Genomic DNA, 19036 nt, shown 5'->3' on the forward strand with positions numbered 1-19036 from the left:
CGCACTGAGCACATAAATGCATACAAAAAGTGAATTGCGCTTCAGTAGAGGATTAAAAAGTTCCAGAGGAAGTTTTTATACCTTGAAATGTGTTCGCTGGTGTCACAGACTTCAGCTGTCCTCTCTGCTGGAGAGTTGAAAGTTGGAAAGTGTGTGAAATTTAGTTTTTCGGGGAAGTGTTTTGCTAAGGGAATTAGAGGCATGAAAGAGTGATTGATGGTTATTACTGAAATGTGATTGAAATTAGTTTCCTTCCTTAGAGGTCTGAGTGAGGTGTAGACTTTCTAAGCAGGTTAAAATGCAACCAAACATAAGCACTCATAATTTCTTAGTGTGTTATTAAATGGCCTGTATTTGTATAGCGCTTTACTAGTCCCTAAGGACCCCAAAGTGCTTTACACATCCAGTCATTCACCCATTCACACACACATTCACACACTGGTGATGACAAGCTACATTGTAGCCACAACCACCCTGGGGCGCACTGACAGAGGCGAGGCTGCCGGACACTGGCACCACCGGGCCCTCTGACCACCACCAGTAGGCAATGGGTGAAGTGTCTTGCCCAAGGACACAACGACCGAGACTGTCCGAGCCGGGGCTCGAACCGGCAACCTTCCGATTACAAGGCGAACTCCCAACTCTTGAGCCATGATCGCCCACAATTAAGTCTTTTTTTCATCTAAAGCCGCAGGCCTCAACCCCTGGGCCACGGACCGGTACTGGTCTGTGAGTCGTTTGGTACTGGGCCGCGAGAGTTGAGGCTCGGGTGTGAAATTTATGGTTTTCAGGGTTTTTATCGTTAACTGTGTTTCCCTGGGTCTTTTCCCGTGTTGTAGTTGTGTCTTATTTTGAAAGAACTATTTATGCATTACCACCAGCGACCAGAGAGTATTAAGGGGCAGAGAGGAGGATGTTACTCTCAATGTTGTTAGTTCAACAACATTGAGAGAAATGTTCAACGTTTCAGGAGGACGCTGCTAATAAAGTTACACAATTACACAGTGAATTTGCATTTATTATTATATTTACAAAATACCACAGTTTTTCTCTTGGTTGTATCATTTTATCCACGACACCTTAAAGGCCGGTCCGTGAAAATATTGTCTGACATTAAACTGATCCATGGCGCAAAAAAGGTTAGGGATCGCTGAACTACAGCATTGTGTCTCATGTCACCCTTCATTTCTTATCTATATCTGTTTAATTAGGATTTTCCATGATTTTCTTTTTCAATATTTGACTATATACATTAATGGAAATATAATATATAAGGTGAAAACAGTTTGGAACAAGGTTAAAAAGTCAGTACGTTGGCAGTGCATTTGGCTGTTACTATGTAGTAGATCAAAATCTAGTCTAATCTAATCTGAAAATGGTTCAAGGTACAAGTTCTGGGGTGAAAAATTTGAAAGGCCTGCAGAAAGCCTGGAGAACAATTGCTTAAAACCCCTTTAAAAAATGACAGGAATGTCTACTTTGTTAGAAGCGAAATACAAGGGAATGAGTGGTGACTCTTGACTGCACTTTATTTGTCAAAATCTTTGTGTGCGAAACCCTTGTAGGCACCTTCGCATTTGCCTACACAGGCAGCTCTAATGCATTTCATCATGGATGACGTTATGAGTATGACGTCAACAGCTGAACTCTGTTTGCAGCTGCAGAGGGGGGCAGGTTCAGCCAATGCCAGCTTTAAATTGGCCCTCAGATTTAAACCTTAGTCGTAATCCAGTCTTGACCATGAATCAAAGTTAGAATCAATCTTTAACTGTCTTCACTTTTCACTTTCCCATCTGAGGCTCAAAAACTCAGTATGAAACTCTGAAAGGTAGAAGTACAGAACAGGCAAACACACACACACACACACACGCATAGATCAAAACAGTGTGCACTCCTGAATGCCCCTCCCTTCCACCCCAATCCCCCACCCCCTGCAGTTTTCATACTTGGCATAGAGACAAGCTCACTACCCGTATTCATTTTATAAAGATGAAAACACAATCAATACAGTGAGCCGGGAATTGGAAGTCATTTTCATTAGAGCTGCTGAGAGTTGTGCAGTCATTACCAGCAGATAGCACAGGGGGCCCCGACTGCAGGCAGCCATTTGTATTCTAGACGCCTGCCCTTCCTCTCTCCTTGCAACCCCATCTTACCTCTTCCGTCTATCTATACCTCCTTTCCTAGCTTCATTTTCCCCTCCTCACAACATCCGATGCACCTATAGAAACATTTTCTTCTAGGTTATGTTTCCAGCTCCATCTGAGAAAACGACTCATATTTCTAAATGTTTTTTTTTTTAATTTACATTTCACTTCACCTACAGAACACTTGCAGCAGACACGGTCCTCTCTCTTTCAAGCCATCCACCACAGCCATTAAAAACACTTGTGGTTTGTTTGTTTGTTTGTTTATTTTGGAAATGAGCTTCAGGAGCTATTTCATGTTTTTCTTTTTCCTGGATTTTTGTGCCCCTCCACCCCCCTCCCATTTGCTTGCTCCCTTCACACCAAATGTTTTCAAATGGAGGGAAACAAGTTAAAACACCACAACAAAATGCAACAAGAGAGACCATCAGCACATGCTCAGGGGAAATAACAGTAGCTGGCAATGGCCATTGAAAGTTGCAGCAGCAAAATAGAGGTGTTTTGTCTTTTTCTTTTCTCTTCACCCTCTGTGACTCTGGGCACTTTGAGCTCATTGTCATAAAAATGGAATCTGTCACCCTGCTGTAAACCTCAGTCAAGGTAGAAAAGAGAACAAAGAAAGACGCTTGGTAGGCAGCCACCTACAGAGCTTCTCTAAGTATACAAGCGTGAAAAGTCTGCAATTTCAAGACAAGGCTGGGGCACGGTTATTGTTACTTTTAGAGGTATGCAAAGGTACAGATGTCATTTCAATACATCTCGCTTTGTAATGGTCTGAACTGCCATTATTTACCATTATTTATTGTTGCTTTAAACTAAGGACAAAAAAAGATTAAGCTGTGTTAGTTATCTTCAGAGAAATGGTAATCTGTTACCACATGTGGGTAAAGTTGTTAAAAGGACCTGTAAATGTATGTCTACTGTAGAACAATCGTATACTGAAGTGTTTTTACTACTGATTGAATCAATTTGCTAAACCTCCCTGGAATGAAATAAAAAGAGAAACTGAGATTTAGATAAAAAGACAAACATGACATTGTGACACATATAATAGACTTTGGTCTGTTTTTTTCATGAAATCTTAGTAGTCAGAGTATTACTACGTAAGCGCAGTGTACCACAAACATACAGTCATTTGTAAAACAAAACAAACTGACCTCTGAAAACAAAGAAACAAAGAATGGTGGGCTACTGTGATACTGACTGCACTGTGAAAAAGGTATTTGAGCTTGAACAAAACATGCAAACAATTAAGCAACAGTTGTCCAAGATCGGATACTGATGTCAGTCCAGAGGGTTGTTTAACTTGTTCATTTTTATATAGCCAAAAGTGCAAAACAAATGCAGACCTATAACCTCCTAAGACCCGAACTCTTCCAGAGCATGCATTTTTAATTTCTCATTGATATTTGGGCATATTGGGGCCCGATGAATTTAAAAACAAAGAATTATCAAATGTTATTTTTTTTTTACCTGATTTTTGTTTCTAAGAAAAATGAGAGCCACAAATGAGGATATTTGTTAGAATTTTGATTGAACAGTGGCAGTATAATGTCCTCGTAAGTGGATATCAGGCCCTTGTAGAGCAAAAGTGAGTATTTTGGTCTAAATAACCCAAAATGTGATGTCCACATATGTGGACGCAGGGTCCTAGGAGGATAATATAAAAAAGAAAAATAAAACTCAAAAGATGGAAGTTCTTGGTTGCCTTTGGACCTGTCCTCATACATCCATGGGATTTGTGTGTGTGTCCTTAATCATTAGTTGGCCATACAAGATAATTATTTGGTAGATTGACAGGAGATTTATTACATGCATATTGCCCAAATATGAAACCTATAGCGAGTACATTAAAATGGTAATATAACCTTGGTACCGTTGCCGGTGCTTGCTGGACTGTCTGATCACTGAGGTTCTGTCTTCGATATTACATAGACCCTATAATCTATCGGCTTTACCTTACAGTGTAAAATACTGTTGTTGTGAATTGCCATTACATATATTTTTTAAAAGTATTACTTTAAAAAAAAAAACCAAATATATAAATATGAACTTTTTCTGTACATATTCTAAGTATGTATGGCTATAATGTTACAATGTTGTTTTTTTTAAAGAAAAATAAAAGGAATATAAAATAATGTGACAAGAATTTTATAATTTCTCATAATTTGAATGACAGTGTGATTGCATTTTATGGTTTTTAAATAAAAAAAAATATATATATATGTGTGTGTGTGTGTGTGTGTGTACATATGTGTAAATATATGTGTGTGTGTATATACACACACACACACACACACACACACACACACACACACACACACATAAACATAAGATACATTTTCACTTTCAACCTTACTTAGTTGTTAGTCATACTAAATAAAGGATCATGAAATAGAACTGCCAAGATTCAGCTTTGAAATATCAAGAAAAAAAATTGATGAGAAGTAGTTAATGAAAAGGTTTTTTAAGTAAGAATTAGTTCAGTGTATGTTGTGGACTCTAATTGGTTCCCACTTTTAAACGGCATGAAACTTGATTTTACAATTCATTCACTGATAATATGAATGCCGTTCATTTAAAACAAGGTATAGAGTATGAAATATATATATATATATAATATATAAAATATAAAAGGTATCGCTGATATAGGGGATCAATAAAAGATCTAAAAGACTGGCCGAAACTAGCTGATGAAGAGCAATGTGATCTTACTCCTGTACTTACTCTGGTGTTTTAATTTCAGGCCACAGCGGGTGAACTGGTTGAAGGTGGATGATGACGTACCGTCCCATGCAGTTATCACCGGCGCCGATCTTTACATTGAAAATCTAAACAAGTCCTACAATGGAACCTACCGTTGTGTGGCATCCAACTCAATTGGAGAGGCTTACGATGACTACACCCTCTATGTCTATGGTACGTTCATCTATCACTGATCCACTAATATTTTATTATCTCTTACTGAACAAACTTCCAGGTCTTTTCCTTTACTTTCTGAGGCTTTCTTTCTTCAGAGGACCAGTTCTAATAAAGTAAGAATTTTTTCTTCCTTGTACTCTCTCTGAGCTGTATTAACATTTAAAGATCTTCAAACCTTTGGCCTTTTTGAAAAGGTTTTAGGAGAGTGAACATAAACAGCAGAATAATTTATTTGTAGAGTGATGAATGATTTTTAAGACTGGTAAGCAGTTAACTCTGGTGCTCATTACTAGCTCTTGGAGCACACTGAATACTCTACTGGCATAATCCAGAGTATGCAGGCCGACTTTTAAATACGGTCTCTGTTTTATTACAGCATAGACTTATTAGATTTATATGAGCAGCTTGTCACTGTACTCTGTTCACTTTGTTAACCTAACTGCCATGCACCTTCATGTAGGAAATACATTACAAAGACATTTGGTCTCTAATAAGCTTTTAAATGCATGATTATTGTTATTTAAACAGGATTGTTGTTCGTCTCACTTGTGCCTCAGTAACACACCTGTGCTCAAGCAACTACTTAAGATGTTGCTTGTTTAAAGAAAACACGAAGATTCTGTCTCACAATTGTGTCTATGTATTTTGACTGGCTATTTTAATTAGACACATTTTTGCATACACACATTTTAGATTTTACAAACAAATTCTTGTGACATGTCTTGAAATTTTAAATACTTTGCTGCAAAAATGGAATTCCAGATATAAGAAGGAAATGTATTGTTAGTTTGACTAGTGGATATAACAAATATAACTTAATAGTTAAACTCTAAAGTTAGAAAAATAAAAAATATCACATTTTTTGATGGCTTTAAAAATATTAAGTTCACTAGGTAGTGTGGATTAGTTCCAGACTTCTGAATTTAGCTCTGAGCGTAATAAACTAAAGTTATTGTAGGCCCTAGAAGCACACTAGAAGGTGGTCGGCAATTGGAGAAAACAATAATAGCTGCAATTCCCTTCAGTGTGTGGTTTGCTCTAGAAGTAAACATCACTACATCTGCTCCATTGAGTTATTGCATTTTTGTTTTTAATATACTGGCCCTGAGACCACAGAGTATTATTACGTCCTAATATAGCTTAAGTGATTTTTATGTATGTGCCCTAAAATTTGCCTTAAATGGCTTTATGATCTTTACAACATATACCACAATAATACAGGTAAGCAAAAATTACTTTTATAGATGATGCAAAGTATGCCCTCAGCTTGCTGCCTGTATGTTGGAGTTGCTTGAGGATGCTCCACCTGTGGACTCTGTTGTCCTCTTGATAGGCTCCAATGCTCATGTGGGCATGATTGGGAGGAACGTCCTGCCAGATCTGAACTCGAGCAGTGTTCTGTTACTCGATTTCTGTGCAAACCACAGTTTGTCCATAACAAACACCACGTTCAAACATAAGAGTGTCCATAGTGCATGTGACACCAGGGCACCCTAGGCCGCATGTCGATGATCGATTTTGTAATCGTTTCATCAGATCTGCAGCCATATGTTCTAAACACTTGGGTGAAGAGCAGTGCTGAGCTGTCAACTGATCACCACTTGGTGGTGAGCTGGATGAGGTAGCGGGGGGAGGATTCTGGACAGACCTGGAATACCTAAACATGTGCCAGAGGTCCCTGTCCACAAGATCTTCAACTCCCACATCCGGCAGAACTTTGACAGCATTCCAAGGGAGATTGAAGGAGGTCACTGAGGCAGTTTAACAACTCCTTGGTGGCAGATCCCCTGGGGCTGATAGAATAGAATAGAATTAGAATAGAATTCAACTTTATTGTCATTGCACATTTCACAAGTACAAGGCAACGAAATTGGAGTTTGCATCCATCCAGAAGTGCTTTAGTATAGATATATTACAAGACATATATATTATATATTACATACAAGTTATATTTCCATAAATATATATTGCAAAAATGATGAGTTTCACCCTGAGTTCTTGAAGGCTCTGGGGTTGTAGGGTTGTCTCGGTTGACATGCCTCTACAATGTTGCATGGAGATCAGGGGAGGTACCTCTGGAATAGCAAACCGGGGTGGTGGTTCCCATCTTTAAGAAGTGGGACCAGAGGGTGTGCTCCAACTATAGGGGGATCAGACTCATCAGCCTTGTAGCAATGGGCCAGACACCCATTGCTACCCATTGCTGATTATATAACCGCTGCATGAGCTTGGTCCGCATAGCCAGCAATAAGTCGGACTAATTCCCAGTGGGTGTTGGACTCCAACAGGGCTGCTCCTTGTCACCAATTCATTATTTTTATGGACAGAATTTCTAGGCATAGCCAATGGGTGAAAGGCTTGGCTCAGCACCTCCAAGTCTGAGGCCATGGTCCTCAGCCAGAAAAGGATGGAGTGCCCACTCCAGAGATCGACAAATGGATTGCTGTTGCCACAGTGAGGTGAATACTGTACCAATCCATTGTGGTCAAGAGAGATCTGAGTGTAAAAGCACAGTTCTCGATTTACTGGTTGATCTACATCCCTACCCTTACCTGTGGTCACAAGCTTTGGGTAGTGTGCGAAAGAACAAAATTGCGAATACAAGCGGCGGAAATCAGGTTTCTCCGAAGGGTGGCTGGCTTCACCCTTAGAGATGGAGTGAAGAGTTCGGCCATCCCTGAGTGACCTCCTGGGTGAGGTGTTCTGGGCATGTCTCACCGAGAGGAGGCCCCGGGGCACACCCAGGACAAATTAAATCTCTCAGCTGGCCTGGTGTTCCCCCGGACAAGGTTGAGGAGGTGGCCAGGCAGAGGGAGGTCTGGGCTTCTCTGCTTAGGCTGCTGTCCCCCTGGCTCGGACCTGGGTAAGCGGAAGAAAATGGATGGATGTATGGATATGATGCAAAGTGTACACGGCTACATGCTATCTTTTCATCCCCCAGCTGGGATCACTGGATGAGGGGTGTGCATTCCGTTAAGCACCGGAGCTCCTGTCCACACACCTGGAGTTATACCACACCAGCTTCAGCCTACTTGGACCAGTTTTACTCATTTATGTCGCTTCCATGTTGGTCCCTTCTTTTTCTGTATGCATTTCTGTCATTCTCATAAACATATTCTCAACATGTTTTTGTATTGTTGATACCAATAGCATTTAATACCCGAGCAAGGCATTATACTCTAATGCGCTCATTTTCCCTGACCAAAATTACTTCACTATCCCTTTTGGTAGACCCTGAGCATGCAGAGAAATAATTTGGCTGCTATTGTGAGATGGAATTAGCAGAGTGGAAAGGCTTGGGGGTTTTTTTATGTGGGGTGTGAAATACAAGTTCAGTGCCTGATGGACACCAGCTGAAAAGATGTTATTTACAGCAGAGCGAGCTGCTGTGCTAATGATGAGTACACTAAAACAAGAGAGGTACCATTGCAGACCAGGAAATGGCTCACTGCCACCTGCTGTATTATATTTATTAGCTATTATGTTAGCTGTGTCTTTTCCAGAACTATTTTTTTCTCCTTTTTTTCCAAGGATAGTATGAAATCACTGCTACCTAACTATAGATGTGGAGCTTTCTCCAAATTTGTAACATTTATAAAAATTAACAAAATTTTTGACTGAAAAAACTTTTCCACATTTACTGAGCCACTAGGGCACACCAACTGGTAACAACTGCAATTGAACCTCAGTAATTTGTTCATGTTGGAGAGGAGGTTTAAATCACATCTGAAGCCTCCTGCCAGAGAGGCAGTCCATACTGACAATCTCTCTCCACAGGCATTATACTAAACAGCTAAAGGACTAAATACTCTATCCTGTAGGAAAATATGATGCTGAAAATTTTTTTTTTCAACTACACGTATTCAAACAAAACCATTTTTCAAATACAGTCATGCTGATGTGTTTATCATAATGGTCTTTTTTAATAATTATATTTTGCACAGAACTGTAAAACCTTTGTAACAGATGTACAACAATGTAGCTGAAGCTGTAATGTGATTACTGAATTTAGTACTGTACAGTACTTTGAAAGAAACATTGTAAATATAGGTCAAATTCCAGCTACATGTTTAGTACAGTCATTGTACAATGCAATGTGACCACAGTAATAGTGTTATTTTGTAACAATGTAACATTGCTACTTTGTAACATGCGCACTAACCCTAAAAGTGCCTGTCTGTGCATGCAGATGTGTTTGTACTCAGTTACAACACAGATAAAAGCATCAGTAGCAGTAAAAGTTTACCTTAAACCCATGTTGTCCCTAAGTAGCAAAATTCATAAATCACAACTTTGCATTCAGTATAAATTTTGTGGTATTTATTGCTGGCATTTTGTGCCTCTCTCTCTCTAGTCCTAACCAACAAAATCCCATGGTGAGGGCTGCAAGTCGGCCTCTCTTATCCACCCACACTCCCCCTGGTGAGAGAAACACAAAGATAATCATGGTGCAACATGTGGGCAACTAAAAGCCTTGCACGCAAAAAAAGACATCCGCCATTAAAACCACAGAAGACCTCCATCCTTTTAGAGCTAGTCTTTTGATGACTTTGATGTGTCCGTGGGTCCCACACTCCTAATGTCTACAGTAATTCAGCAGCCAATCGTGCCAAACATTCGCCGCGCTAATGGGAAGACAGGATGTTGTGGTAGAGCTGTCAGAAGCTGATTTTCACATTATGTTTCAGAGCTCCTTCCAACACACATATGCACACACACACACGCACACACAAGCATGCCACCTGCTGCTCCAGCACTATCAGCACCATGAAAGCATCTCTGCAGTCAACCTTTTACGTCAGCAGTAGCTTTAAGAGGGGCATGGCTCTGCACAAAAACATGACCCCTATAGGCAATAAACTGCTTGAGTGAGTCACACTGACCTCAGCTTTGTTCTCGTGTTTGTGTTCCATTTAGATAAAAATGAGCTCTGATGCATATGCCCATTTCATTTTGGTTTGTTTTGGGTTGGTGCGATAGCTGCCAGTCACACTGCGAGAGCTGTCAGTTAAACTAAATACATGGATCGTGACTACGTGAAAAATAGCATTCCACACAGCATTCCACTGCTTGCTGCCAGACGCATTGCAAGATTCATTTGAGATGGTACAGAAAAATAGACCAATGATTAAATTTTATAGTTAGAAATTATTTTTATAGCAATTCAAAATCTAGATTACTTTAAAAATCATTAACAGACTGTTAGTTGTTATGGCTGTAATTTACAGTATGACAGGATATTATAAGCTTATAGTGAAAATTAAAAGCCGAAAAAAGGCTTCTCACCAAAAATGTTTCTGGTCAAGTTTGTCTCTTGCTCTTCTCTGCTTTTCAAACAACATCCCGGGAAATTTTAGTAAAATATGTAAATTATAGCAAACTATTCTCACGTTGTATAAATTATTTAATATTCTGTGTACCTGAGTGATTTGTGAAGTTCTGTCAGCCTAATGTCAGAATGTTCTTATTGTTACAATACACTTCCAACTTACACTCACTGGGCACTTTATTAGGTACAACTTGCTAGTACAGCATTCCAGCCCTTTTTGCCTTCAGGACTATCTTAATTCTTCATGGCAAAGATCCAACAAGGTGCCAGAAACATTCCTCAGAGATTTTTCTCGATATCAATATCATGGCATCACACTGTTGCTGCAGATTTGTTGGCTGCAAATCCATCATGCAAATCTCCCATTCCGTCACATCCCAAAGCTGCTCTATTGGATTGAAATGTGAGTACATTCACTTGTCAGGTTCAAGAAACCAATCTGAGATTTGAGTTTTGTGACAAAGTCCTTTATCCTGCTGGAAGCAGCAATCGGAAAATGGTTACACGGTGGTCATAAAAGGATGGACATGGTGAGCAACAATACTCAGGTAGACTGTGGAATTTAAATGATGTTCAGCTGGTGCTAAGAGGTCCACAGTGTGCCAAGAAAATATCCCACACACTGTTACACCACCAGCAGTACCTACAAGGGCATGAATGCATGTTTTCATGTTTGTTCAGACCGAATTCTGACTCTACCATCCAAATGTCACAGAATTAGACCAGGCATGTTTTTTTTAATCTATGCCACCAACAAACATGCAACTTTCAAAATCACTTAGATCACTTTTTTATCCACATTCTGATGCTCAGTTTGAGCTTCAGCACTTAGATATTTGTTAATTAAATATTTGTGTTAATGAGCAGTTAAACAGGTGTAACTAAAAAACTGGCCAGTGAGTGTGAATTGCATCTAACCTTACTGACTAAAGATTGGATTTTCCCTGACAAATTAACAGAAGCAAAAATACCAAATTTAATTTAACCTTATTTCTGCTGGGATTTTAAAAGTAAAGCAGAGTAGAGTAGCAACAGTTCAGCATGTTTTTCCAACTATCATTCAGCTTTGCCTGGAATAACAAAAAGATGTTGGCACTAGCTGTTTAAAAGACCTCTTAACAACAGCTTCAACAAAAAATATGGTTTCATGTGGCAATGCCACACAAATTAGTCAATTCTTGATTTTAGGCACAGCACTTGGTCAATAATGCATACAGTTAGTTATACCTTTATAATGTCTTTGTTACACAATATGTGCCTGTGAGGCAGAAAAGAGCAGTATGGGCTGCTGTTTAGTCCCCAGCCTCCTCCTTGGGATCTCAGTATAGCTCCTGAATGAAGAAGCGACAATATGTCTTGTTATTCCTTGGCATAGACCAAATGACCTGGTTAACATGTGTGAAAGCACACTTGTGTTAACTTGGCAGATTAAAGAGTTCCATAAAATAAGTAAATACATGCTAATTGTTAGCTACCATATGTTGCCTCCAGGCTATTTCATTCAAGTCCAGTATATCACGAGATCCCGAATATATATGCAGGGTAATAAAGATGAAGGCATACTAAGCCAAAAAATAGAAACAAATCTAACCAATTACCAGTGTTATTGCTTTAGAATATCCAGCAATGCAAAAGGAGATATCATGAAAAACCATCAATTTTAAATGACTTCCATAAAATGAAAATTCTCTGCCACTCTGTCAACCTCGGGCCTTAAAGCACACACACTACAGCTCTGTAACTTGCAGCTATGTAAAGTCTTCATTGGACCTCCACCATCATTACTCCCTGTGCTCGGCAGCCAAAACAAATACAGCCATATAGCCGGCATCTCCTCTAATGCATTTGAGTCCTAAATATTGTGACCCTAAGTGATGGAGAGCACCATGAGACTGGCTGACACTAACAATGTTAACAGTGAAGAAAGCAGTCTGTATTGCTCCAACTCTCACTGCCTCTCATACTTCACAGGGTAAGAAAACACAACCATCAGGGTTTTCCTTTCACAGTCGAGTGAGACCCAATGCCGAGGGGTTTTAAGTTGTTTACAGGCTGCCGCTTACCCAATAACTGAGTTCTCTTCTTCTCTGCTCCTTCACCAGCACTGGATTTTATTGCACACTAGCAGCATGTTTAGTGACCCTCTTGCTCTCAGTCATCCTTCTACTTGCTTTACACTTCTTCTCCTTCAAATTGCATGGCAGTTTTTCCCCACAAATCACTGTTATCTCTTAGAGTCGGATCCAACACGCCTTGAAGAGTGTCCCAAAACACCCCGTTCAAGCTGCCTGTGCTCTTAGTTGCTTAAATTGCACTTGAGTGGAAGTGAAATTGCAGATGTAAAATGTTCTGAGGAGGAAAAGTAATTCATCACTTCCAAAACAAATTTGCATGGACTTTATGTTTTAAATCCCTTCTGTCTGTTATTAAGACGTAACAAGATATATGAGAGGCAATATTTTAGATGTTTCTTTAAAATGTATCACCACAGGCAAGATGGATTGTGTCACAGTGGCTTTCACTCTTAAGTTACAATTACACACAATTTCACATGGAAATGGCTGTCAGGTCCTGTCAGGTTCCCATTACATTAATGAATATCAAAGTGTATTTGTGCATATTCTCAAATTAGAGAGCAGCTTTTTCACTTTTTGTCTCTGAAAGAAAGAATCTCAATTCTGAATAGGTTGTACACTGGACTCAACAACAACATACTTTCAAGAATTGTGTTGTTGCTATATTAGTTACTTTTTATATATTTTGTAATTTCTCCGTGGAAATAGAAATCAAACTTTACAGTTCAAAGACACGCAATAGGCTGATTTTTTTATACACATTTACAACTTTGGAATCTGAAAAAAAGACAATTTAACAGTTGAATCAAGAACAGTTCCTGAAGAGGGCTTCAAAGAACAGACGAAAAAAGGAAAGGACTCTAACTAGATTACCTAAGAAAACAACAAATCAGTGATGCATCTATGCAGTGTTTTAGAAAAACAGAGGCAAAAGAATGCAAGTAATTAGAGACAGCATCATACGAGGCCCCATCTACAATCTTGTTTAGCTGCTAGAATTAGGCTAGAAATTTCTGAATTTAGTTTGGAAAATATTAACGTTTTACCTGTTGATCTACATTTCCGCTCTCACCCATGGCCAAAAGCTCTGAGTAGTAACCGAAAGAATGAGATGCAAGTGGTGAAAATGAGGTTCCTCTGAGGAGACGGAGTAGAACTTCTACTCCTCCACATCTAAAGGAACCAGCTCAGGTAGTTCGGCCATTTGACTCATGTGCCTCGTAGGGTGAGATGTTTCAGGCATTTCCTACCAGGAGGACGCCTAAAAGCAGGACCCAGGACGAGCTGGAGAGATTGCAATTTGATGTCTATCTTGGGAACAAATTGGTGTTCCCACAGATGAGCTACAGGAGGAAAGGAAAAGGGAGGGTCTGGGGATTTAGACTGCTGTCCCTGGGACCCAGACCCAGATAAATGGAAATAAATAGACAGCAGTGCAGGATGCTATAAACTAGCCAGTGATTTACCACAGCCAGGGTGCTCAGGAGGTAGGACAGGGCTCTACTAATTGGAAGGTTGGTGGTTCGATCCTTGGCTGCTCTAGTTTGCTTGGCATATATCCTTGTGCAAGATCCTAACCCCAAGTTGCTCTCTGATGAGTGTGAATGTTAGCTACAAAGTGCTTAAGTATATTAAAGTAAAAAGCACTTGTATAAATGGGTGAGTAAGGCATGTTTTTATAAAGTGCTTAGAGTTGAGGTAGAGTAGAAAAATGCTATATAGGAACCAGTTCATTTACTTGGGAAAGATTAGTTTAATACATTTTAATTATTAATTAACTAATCTGGAACATAGCGCGTGATGTCAGTAAAAGGATAGTTAAGCTCATCTGCAAAAAAAGGGTTAGGAATTACAAATACTCCAGTGTTAAATACAATAAGTCTATATGAATGGTGGTACATAAATCAAACCACTGTCATTATGTAAAAAACAGTATTGTTGTTTTATTAAAACCATTGCAAATTTAAATAGCTTTGCTGTCTACTATCAATCAGTCTTTGCTGCAGCTATTTCTTTCCCCCAATTTCTTATTGGTTGGTGATGTTATTGTGCAAATATAGGGCTCCTGTCTCATCTGGTGCTCACACAGAGTTCTTTAACTCACTGGCTTTAGCAGGAATGATTCCTGTCAGGCTGTGTCTCAGGGCTTCCTGCAGTCCTGCTCCTTTCGTTCAAACCAGAAACTGATTCATAAGCCTCATCAGTAAACAAGGCCCGGTGACTCAGCGGGAGGAAAAACACATTCAGCCTGTCACATTTGAAAGTCAATGAGCTCCAGCATTCTTTGATACATTGCACCAGCTAGCCACCAATAACGAGAGATGTAGTGTACGTTCAGACAGTCTCGCCAGTGTTCCTTTGAATCTTTTTTGTAATGCTAAGTTTTTAATGAGTTGTTGACACTGATGATCCCAAACATCTGCTGGACCCTCACAGTTCATGATGGGATAAAACCAATTAGACAGCACCACCCCCGAGCTGGAGTTTGTTGGCTCTCAAGCATGTGTGAAACTCATCAGTTCAAGCTTTGCATGCCAGCCGACTTCCCAATGGATCATTTCTCTCTCTCCCTTTGTCTGCTCATTGGTCTGTACAGGCTTTTGTATTATCAAGGTTGTCTTTAAATAACAGAACTGTGGATAGATTAAAACTCTAACGCACATCAATAGAGTTCCAATGCTAATCCCGATTACCTGGAGGCCTCAATTTGAATTGTCAATTTTGCTTCAGGAAGAGTTCTGAGGGGCTGCTTTGTATTTGAAATGCTTGATTCACTTTTAATTGAGTGCATAAAACAGATACTTTTGAAACCAACAACTGTGATTTTTATGAACTTGCTACGAACAGCTTCTGCCCTCAGGGAGGATTCCTTTTATATAATAAACAACCTCTGTACCCTTACGGAAGGCATCAGAAACAGCAGGGTAATGTTTATTATCATTTTAATGTATCTTTGGAATCTAAGCTTTTTAATTCAGGCTCATTTCATAGTAAAAAATATATGAGATCAAACATTAGACTTTGAACATTCAGTTCTGCAAATGTGATTTACTCAGCTGGAAAGTTACCCTAATGCAACTTTTTAATACAGTGTACCTTTTTTTTCCTACTGTATGTGGCTTTTTAAAATACTAATACAAGTGAACATTTTTTTGAAACTATTTCCATAAAAATACAGAAAACTCAATAAATGGACTAATTATTACATTCTGTGTATGGAAAATGACCTCTTCTGCTTCTTTGTGTTTTCTGTACACAACATATACATTAGTGTGCAAAAGTCTTGAGCTGCACCTCATTTGTTTATATTTTGCATTAACGGGGCCACACTTTTTCGTCATTTTTAAAGTGATCTTAAGCACAGATTTCTGGAGGTCTTTTGCTTTGCACTGCCCTCTGACTCATGCAAGTATTAAAACAGGCACCAAACTCAAGGAATGAGCGAGTGTTTAGTCTACATATAACAGATAATTTAGCAAAGAACCAGTTTAGACACTTTGTTACTAGCAGCCTGTTGTAAAAAAAAAAAAAAAACATGAGCTGGTTCCATTGGCTTCGTTTAATCTATGAAAAATGGCAATGATACCCAGCAAGATGATTTGCAAAGACTTCGTGGCTGAAAATTTCTCATATTGTCATAGCGAAGACATATCAGACCTAAAACACCATCTTTAGCAGATGAACAGTATCTGAAAGCTGTGTCCTTAAGAAAAAGAAAGAAAAATCTGTGAAGACCTGAGAGATGGATCTTGTCCTTCAGTTGATCTGTCAGCTGTTCACCGAAGCCTCATTAGAAGTGGTCTCAATGGAAGGTTGGCTGTTACGAAGCCATTATTAAGGAAGGGAACTGGAGAGAAAAGGCTGAGGTATGCCAAATTTCACAAAAACTGGACTGAAAGTCAGTGGCAACAGGTCTTATGTTCTAAATTGAATTTTTTTTTTTTGTTAAATCAATGTATCCATGTAGCATCATCTTCAAAGCATCTGATTGGCATGACAATGATCCAAAACACTAGCCAATGCAGTTAATGAATTCCTGGTTAAAAAACAAAACAATGGGACAGTAAGCAGTCGACGGGACACTATGTGGTCCCCAAAAATGATTGAAACAGTTTAGGATCATCTGCACAGAGAACAGAGCAAAAGGCAGCCAACATCCAATGAAGACCTTTGAATGTCCCTCTAGAAGCCCAGAGAACTATTCCTAAAGACTATTGAAAGAAATGACAAAGTTTCCCTAAGAGACTTGAGGCTGTGTTGAAGAATAAAGGCGGTCATAGCAAATATTAACTCTCAAAGTGGTTCGACTTGCACAAACTCTGCTTGTGCCTTCAAGCTTTCTTCCATTCTTCAAAATATAAAAAAACAAGTGTTGGCTCGAGACTTTTGCACACTTCGTATGTTGGTGTATTATCGTCAGTAGCTTTGACAAGAATTTAAAAAAAACTGGTCAGTCTATTTTTCAGTATTCAGTTTCCTGTCATGTATCTAGTACACAACTCTGTCCCAGTTACCAGTTGCCAGTTACAGTGTGCTATTATTTAGAGCAAATTAAAAGTAAACTAATAAAGAGTAAGAAAGTGTACTTGTTTTGCACAGGTTTCAGTTGCAGTAGGATCTCTATGTAGGAACATATCAAGCGCAGAAGTTTGCCAAAGATAAACACAAGCTTACTTTTTAAAAATTGTTTTTGAAAATTCATTTCAGTAAATATAATTATAGCAGCATACATGTGCTATCAATTAAAGGTAAAAAAGCACTATACAGTCCGTGCAACTGTTAAGCCGACCTTTCTTCTGTCTCCTTCACCTCATTCCTCCTCTGTCCATAAACATTTCTTTCCAATCATTCTTATAACCCAATACTTCATTAAAGTGTAGACCAGCCTCCCTCCTTATCAACAGCCACAAATTACTTGTTTTTTCAGCACCTTTTAATAACCCCAACAGGTTTTTCAGCCCATTGCTAGGCAATCAGAGCGGCATGGGAGGTCTCTAACCAAGCAGCAATCCCAGTGGCTTCATATCAGTGCAGCCCCGCCACTCCAACAGGGAAAATGTCACTTTGATATCTCCCCCTGGTCATTGTCAGTGTGGGGAGTCTAACCCAGCTAATGAAGTAAAAGGGAAAAAGCTGTGGGAGGAAAAATGGTCTGTGGTCAAAATCTGTGTTCTCAACGGCTCTGCTTGATGCCTTTCATTTGTTTTATATGTGTGTGTTGTTAATCCCCTCCTTCTGTTTTTGTGCCGTGTCATTTATCGTTTGAATTTCTGCATCAATCTTTTGCTTTTTTTTGTTTTGGGCTAGTATCATCAGCAACTTTGTGCTCTTCTCCTCTGAGAAATTAAGAATGCACAGGCATATTTATTTGTCAAAACTCCTCACTGCATAACAATGACAGCATAAGTACAACCCCAGCACTTGTTACTCATTAGACATTTAATCACTTCTAACAAACATGTGCTTGCTATCTTTCATGTCATGGTGTAATGCCTGTGAATAGACATAAAAGAGAAGAGTTCCCAACAAGATCTTTGATCATCTCATTCGGGTGGGACGAGATGATCTGTTGAAGTATCATCATTGTGTCAACATATTTAATGCACTGCGATCCAGCTAATTTATCAGAAAGTCTGCCGCAGACCTTTAAATCACCCACACACAGTGGCACACAAAGAGCTGCTGGCCCGAGATAGCATCAGTAGTGTTCACAGTGACTTTATTTTATCTTCATGGCTTTTATACTTATTTGTTTCCCCGCTTTTGTTTGTCATGTATTTGTCCCCTCATCCAGATGCTCCCACCACTACCCCTAAATCCACCACAGCCACCACCACCACCACCATCATCACCACCACCATCTCCTACCCCGAAATAAATCAAGGTACAGTATCACCTTCACGCAACCTGTTTATCTCTGTGTGCTTATGATTGTGTGAGTGTCTATGTGTGCGCTCATGTGCTTGCATGCTGCCTTGATCCCAGTGCACTGGATCCTTCCCTGTGTATTCCCATTTTTATTCCACAGTGGCAGCTTTATTTAGTCATGATGCTTTTGTCTTTTACCAAGTTATACACTGAAGCCATCATTTAATAGCTAAAACTAATGAGTCTGAGGCTGCAACAGGTATGCACAATCCTCAAACAAAATGCAGTATTAGGATGTTAATCTTGCGTGTTTTCTTGGCTGTCAGCTCGTCTTATATGATAAGGAGTTGAGCAATCAAACTAGGCACATAGGTTCCTATCTATGTCAGACTTTATGATGAGATCATGTTGCCTAGCAACCAACTAGCAGTGAGCTAAAATTAACCAATTTTGCCAAACCAATCAGGAGTTAAATAAGCCAAACATGGCACACAGGCACATCCTAAGCCCCCAAAGGTTCTTATCTATGTCAGACTTTATGGCGACATCGTGTTGCCTAGCAACCAACTAGCAGGGAGCTAAAATTAACCAATTTTGCCAAACCAATCAGGAGTTAAATAAGCCAAACTTGGCATACAGGGACATCTTGGGAATGTTCTTATATACATGAGATATTATGACATCTTCATGTTGGA

At 39.4% G+C, this 19036-nt stretch overlaps 1 protein-coding gene across 5 annotated transcripts in view; it reads left to right on the plus strand.

Moving 5' to 3' along the window:
* Positions 1 to 19036, plus strand: part of cadm1a (cell adhesion molecule 1a) — a 455163-nt gene that overhangs the window by 378573 nt on the left and 57554 nt on the right. For 3 of the 5 annotated variants that reach the window (XM_084940844.1, XM_084940843.1, XM_084940845.1), the window contains 2 exons: positions 4894 to 5066; positions 18268 to 18357. In XM_084940844.1, coding sequence (XP_084796970.1) covers positions 4894 to 5066; positions 18268 to 18357 — 263 coding nt within the window. The remainder of the gene's footprint in view (positions 1 to 4893; positions 5067 to 18267; positions 18358 to 19036) is intronic. The other 2 variants (XM_084940846.1, XM_084940847.1) reach the window with 1 other exon arrangement.

The sequence above is a fragment of the Perissodus microlepis genome, chromosome 10 (genome assembly GCF_051167445.1).
Source record: "Perissodus microlepis isolate ML-2025 ecotype Zambia chromosome 10, ASM5116744v1, whole genome shotgun sequence".
NCBI classification, from domain to species: domain Eukaryota; kingdom Metazoa; phylum Chordata; class Actinopteri; order Cichliformes; family Cichlidae; genus Perissodus; species Perissodus microlepis.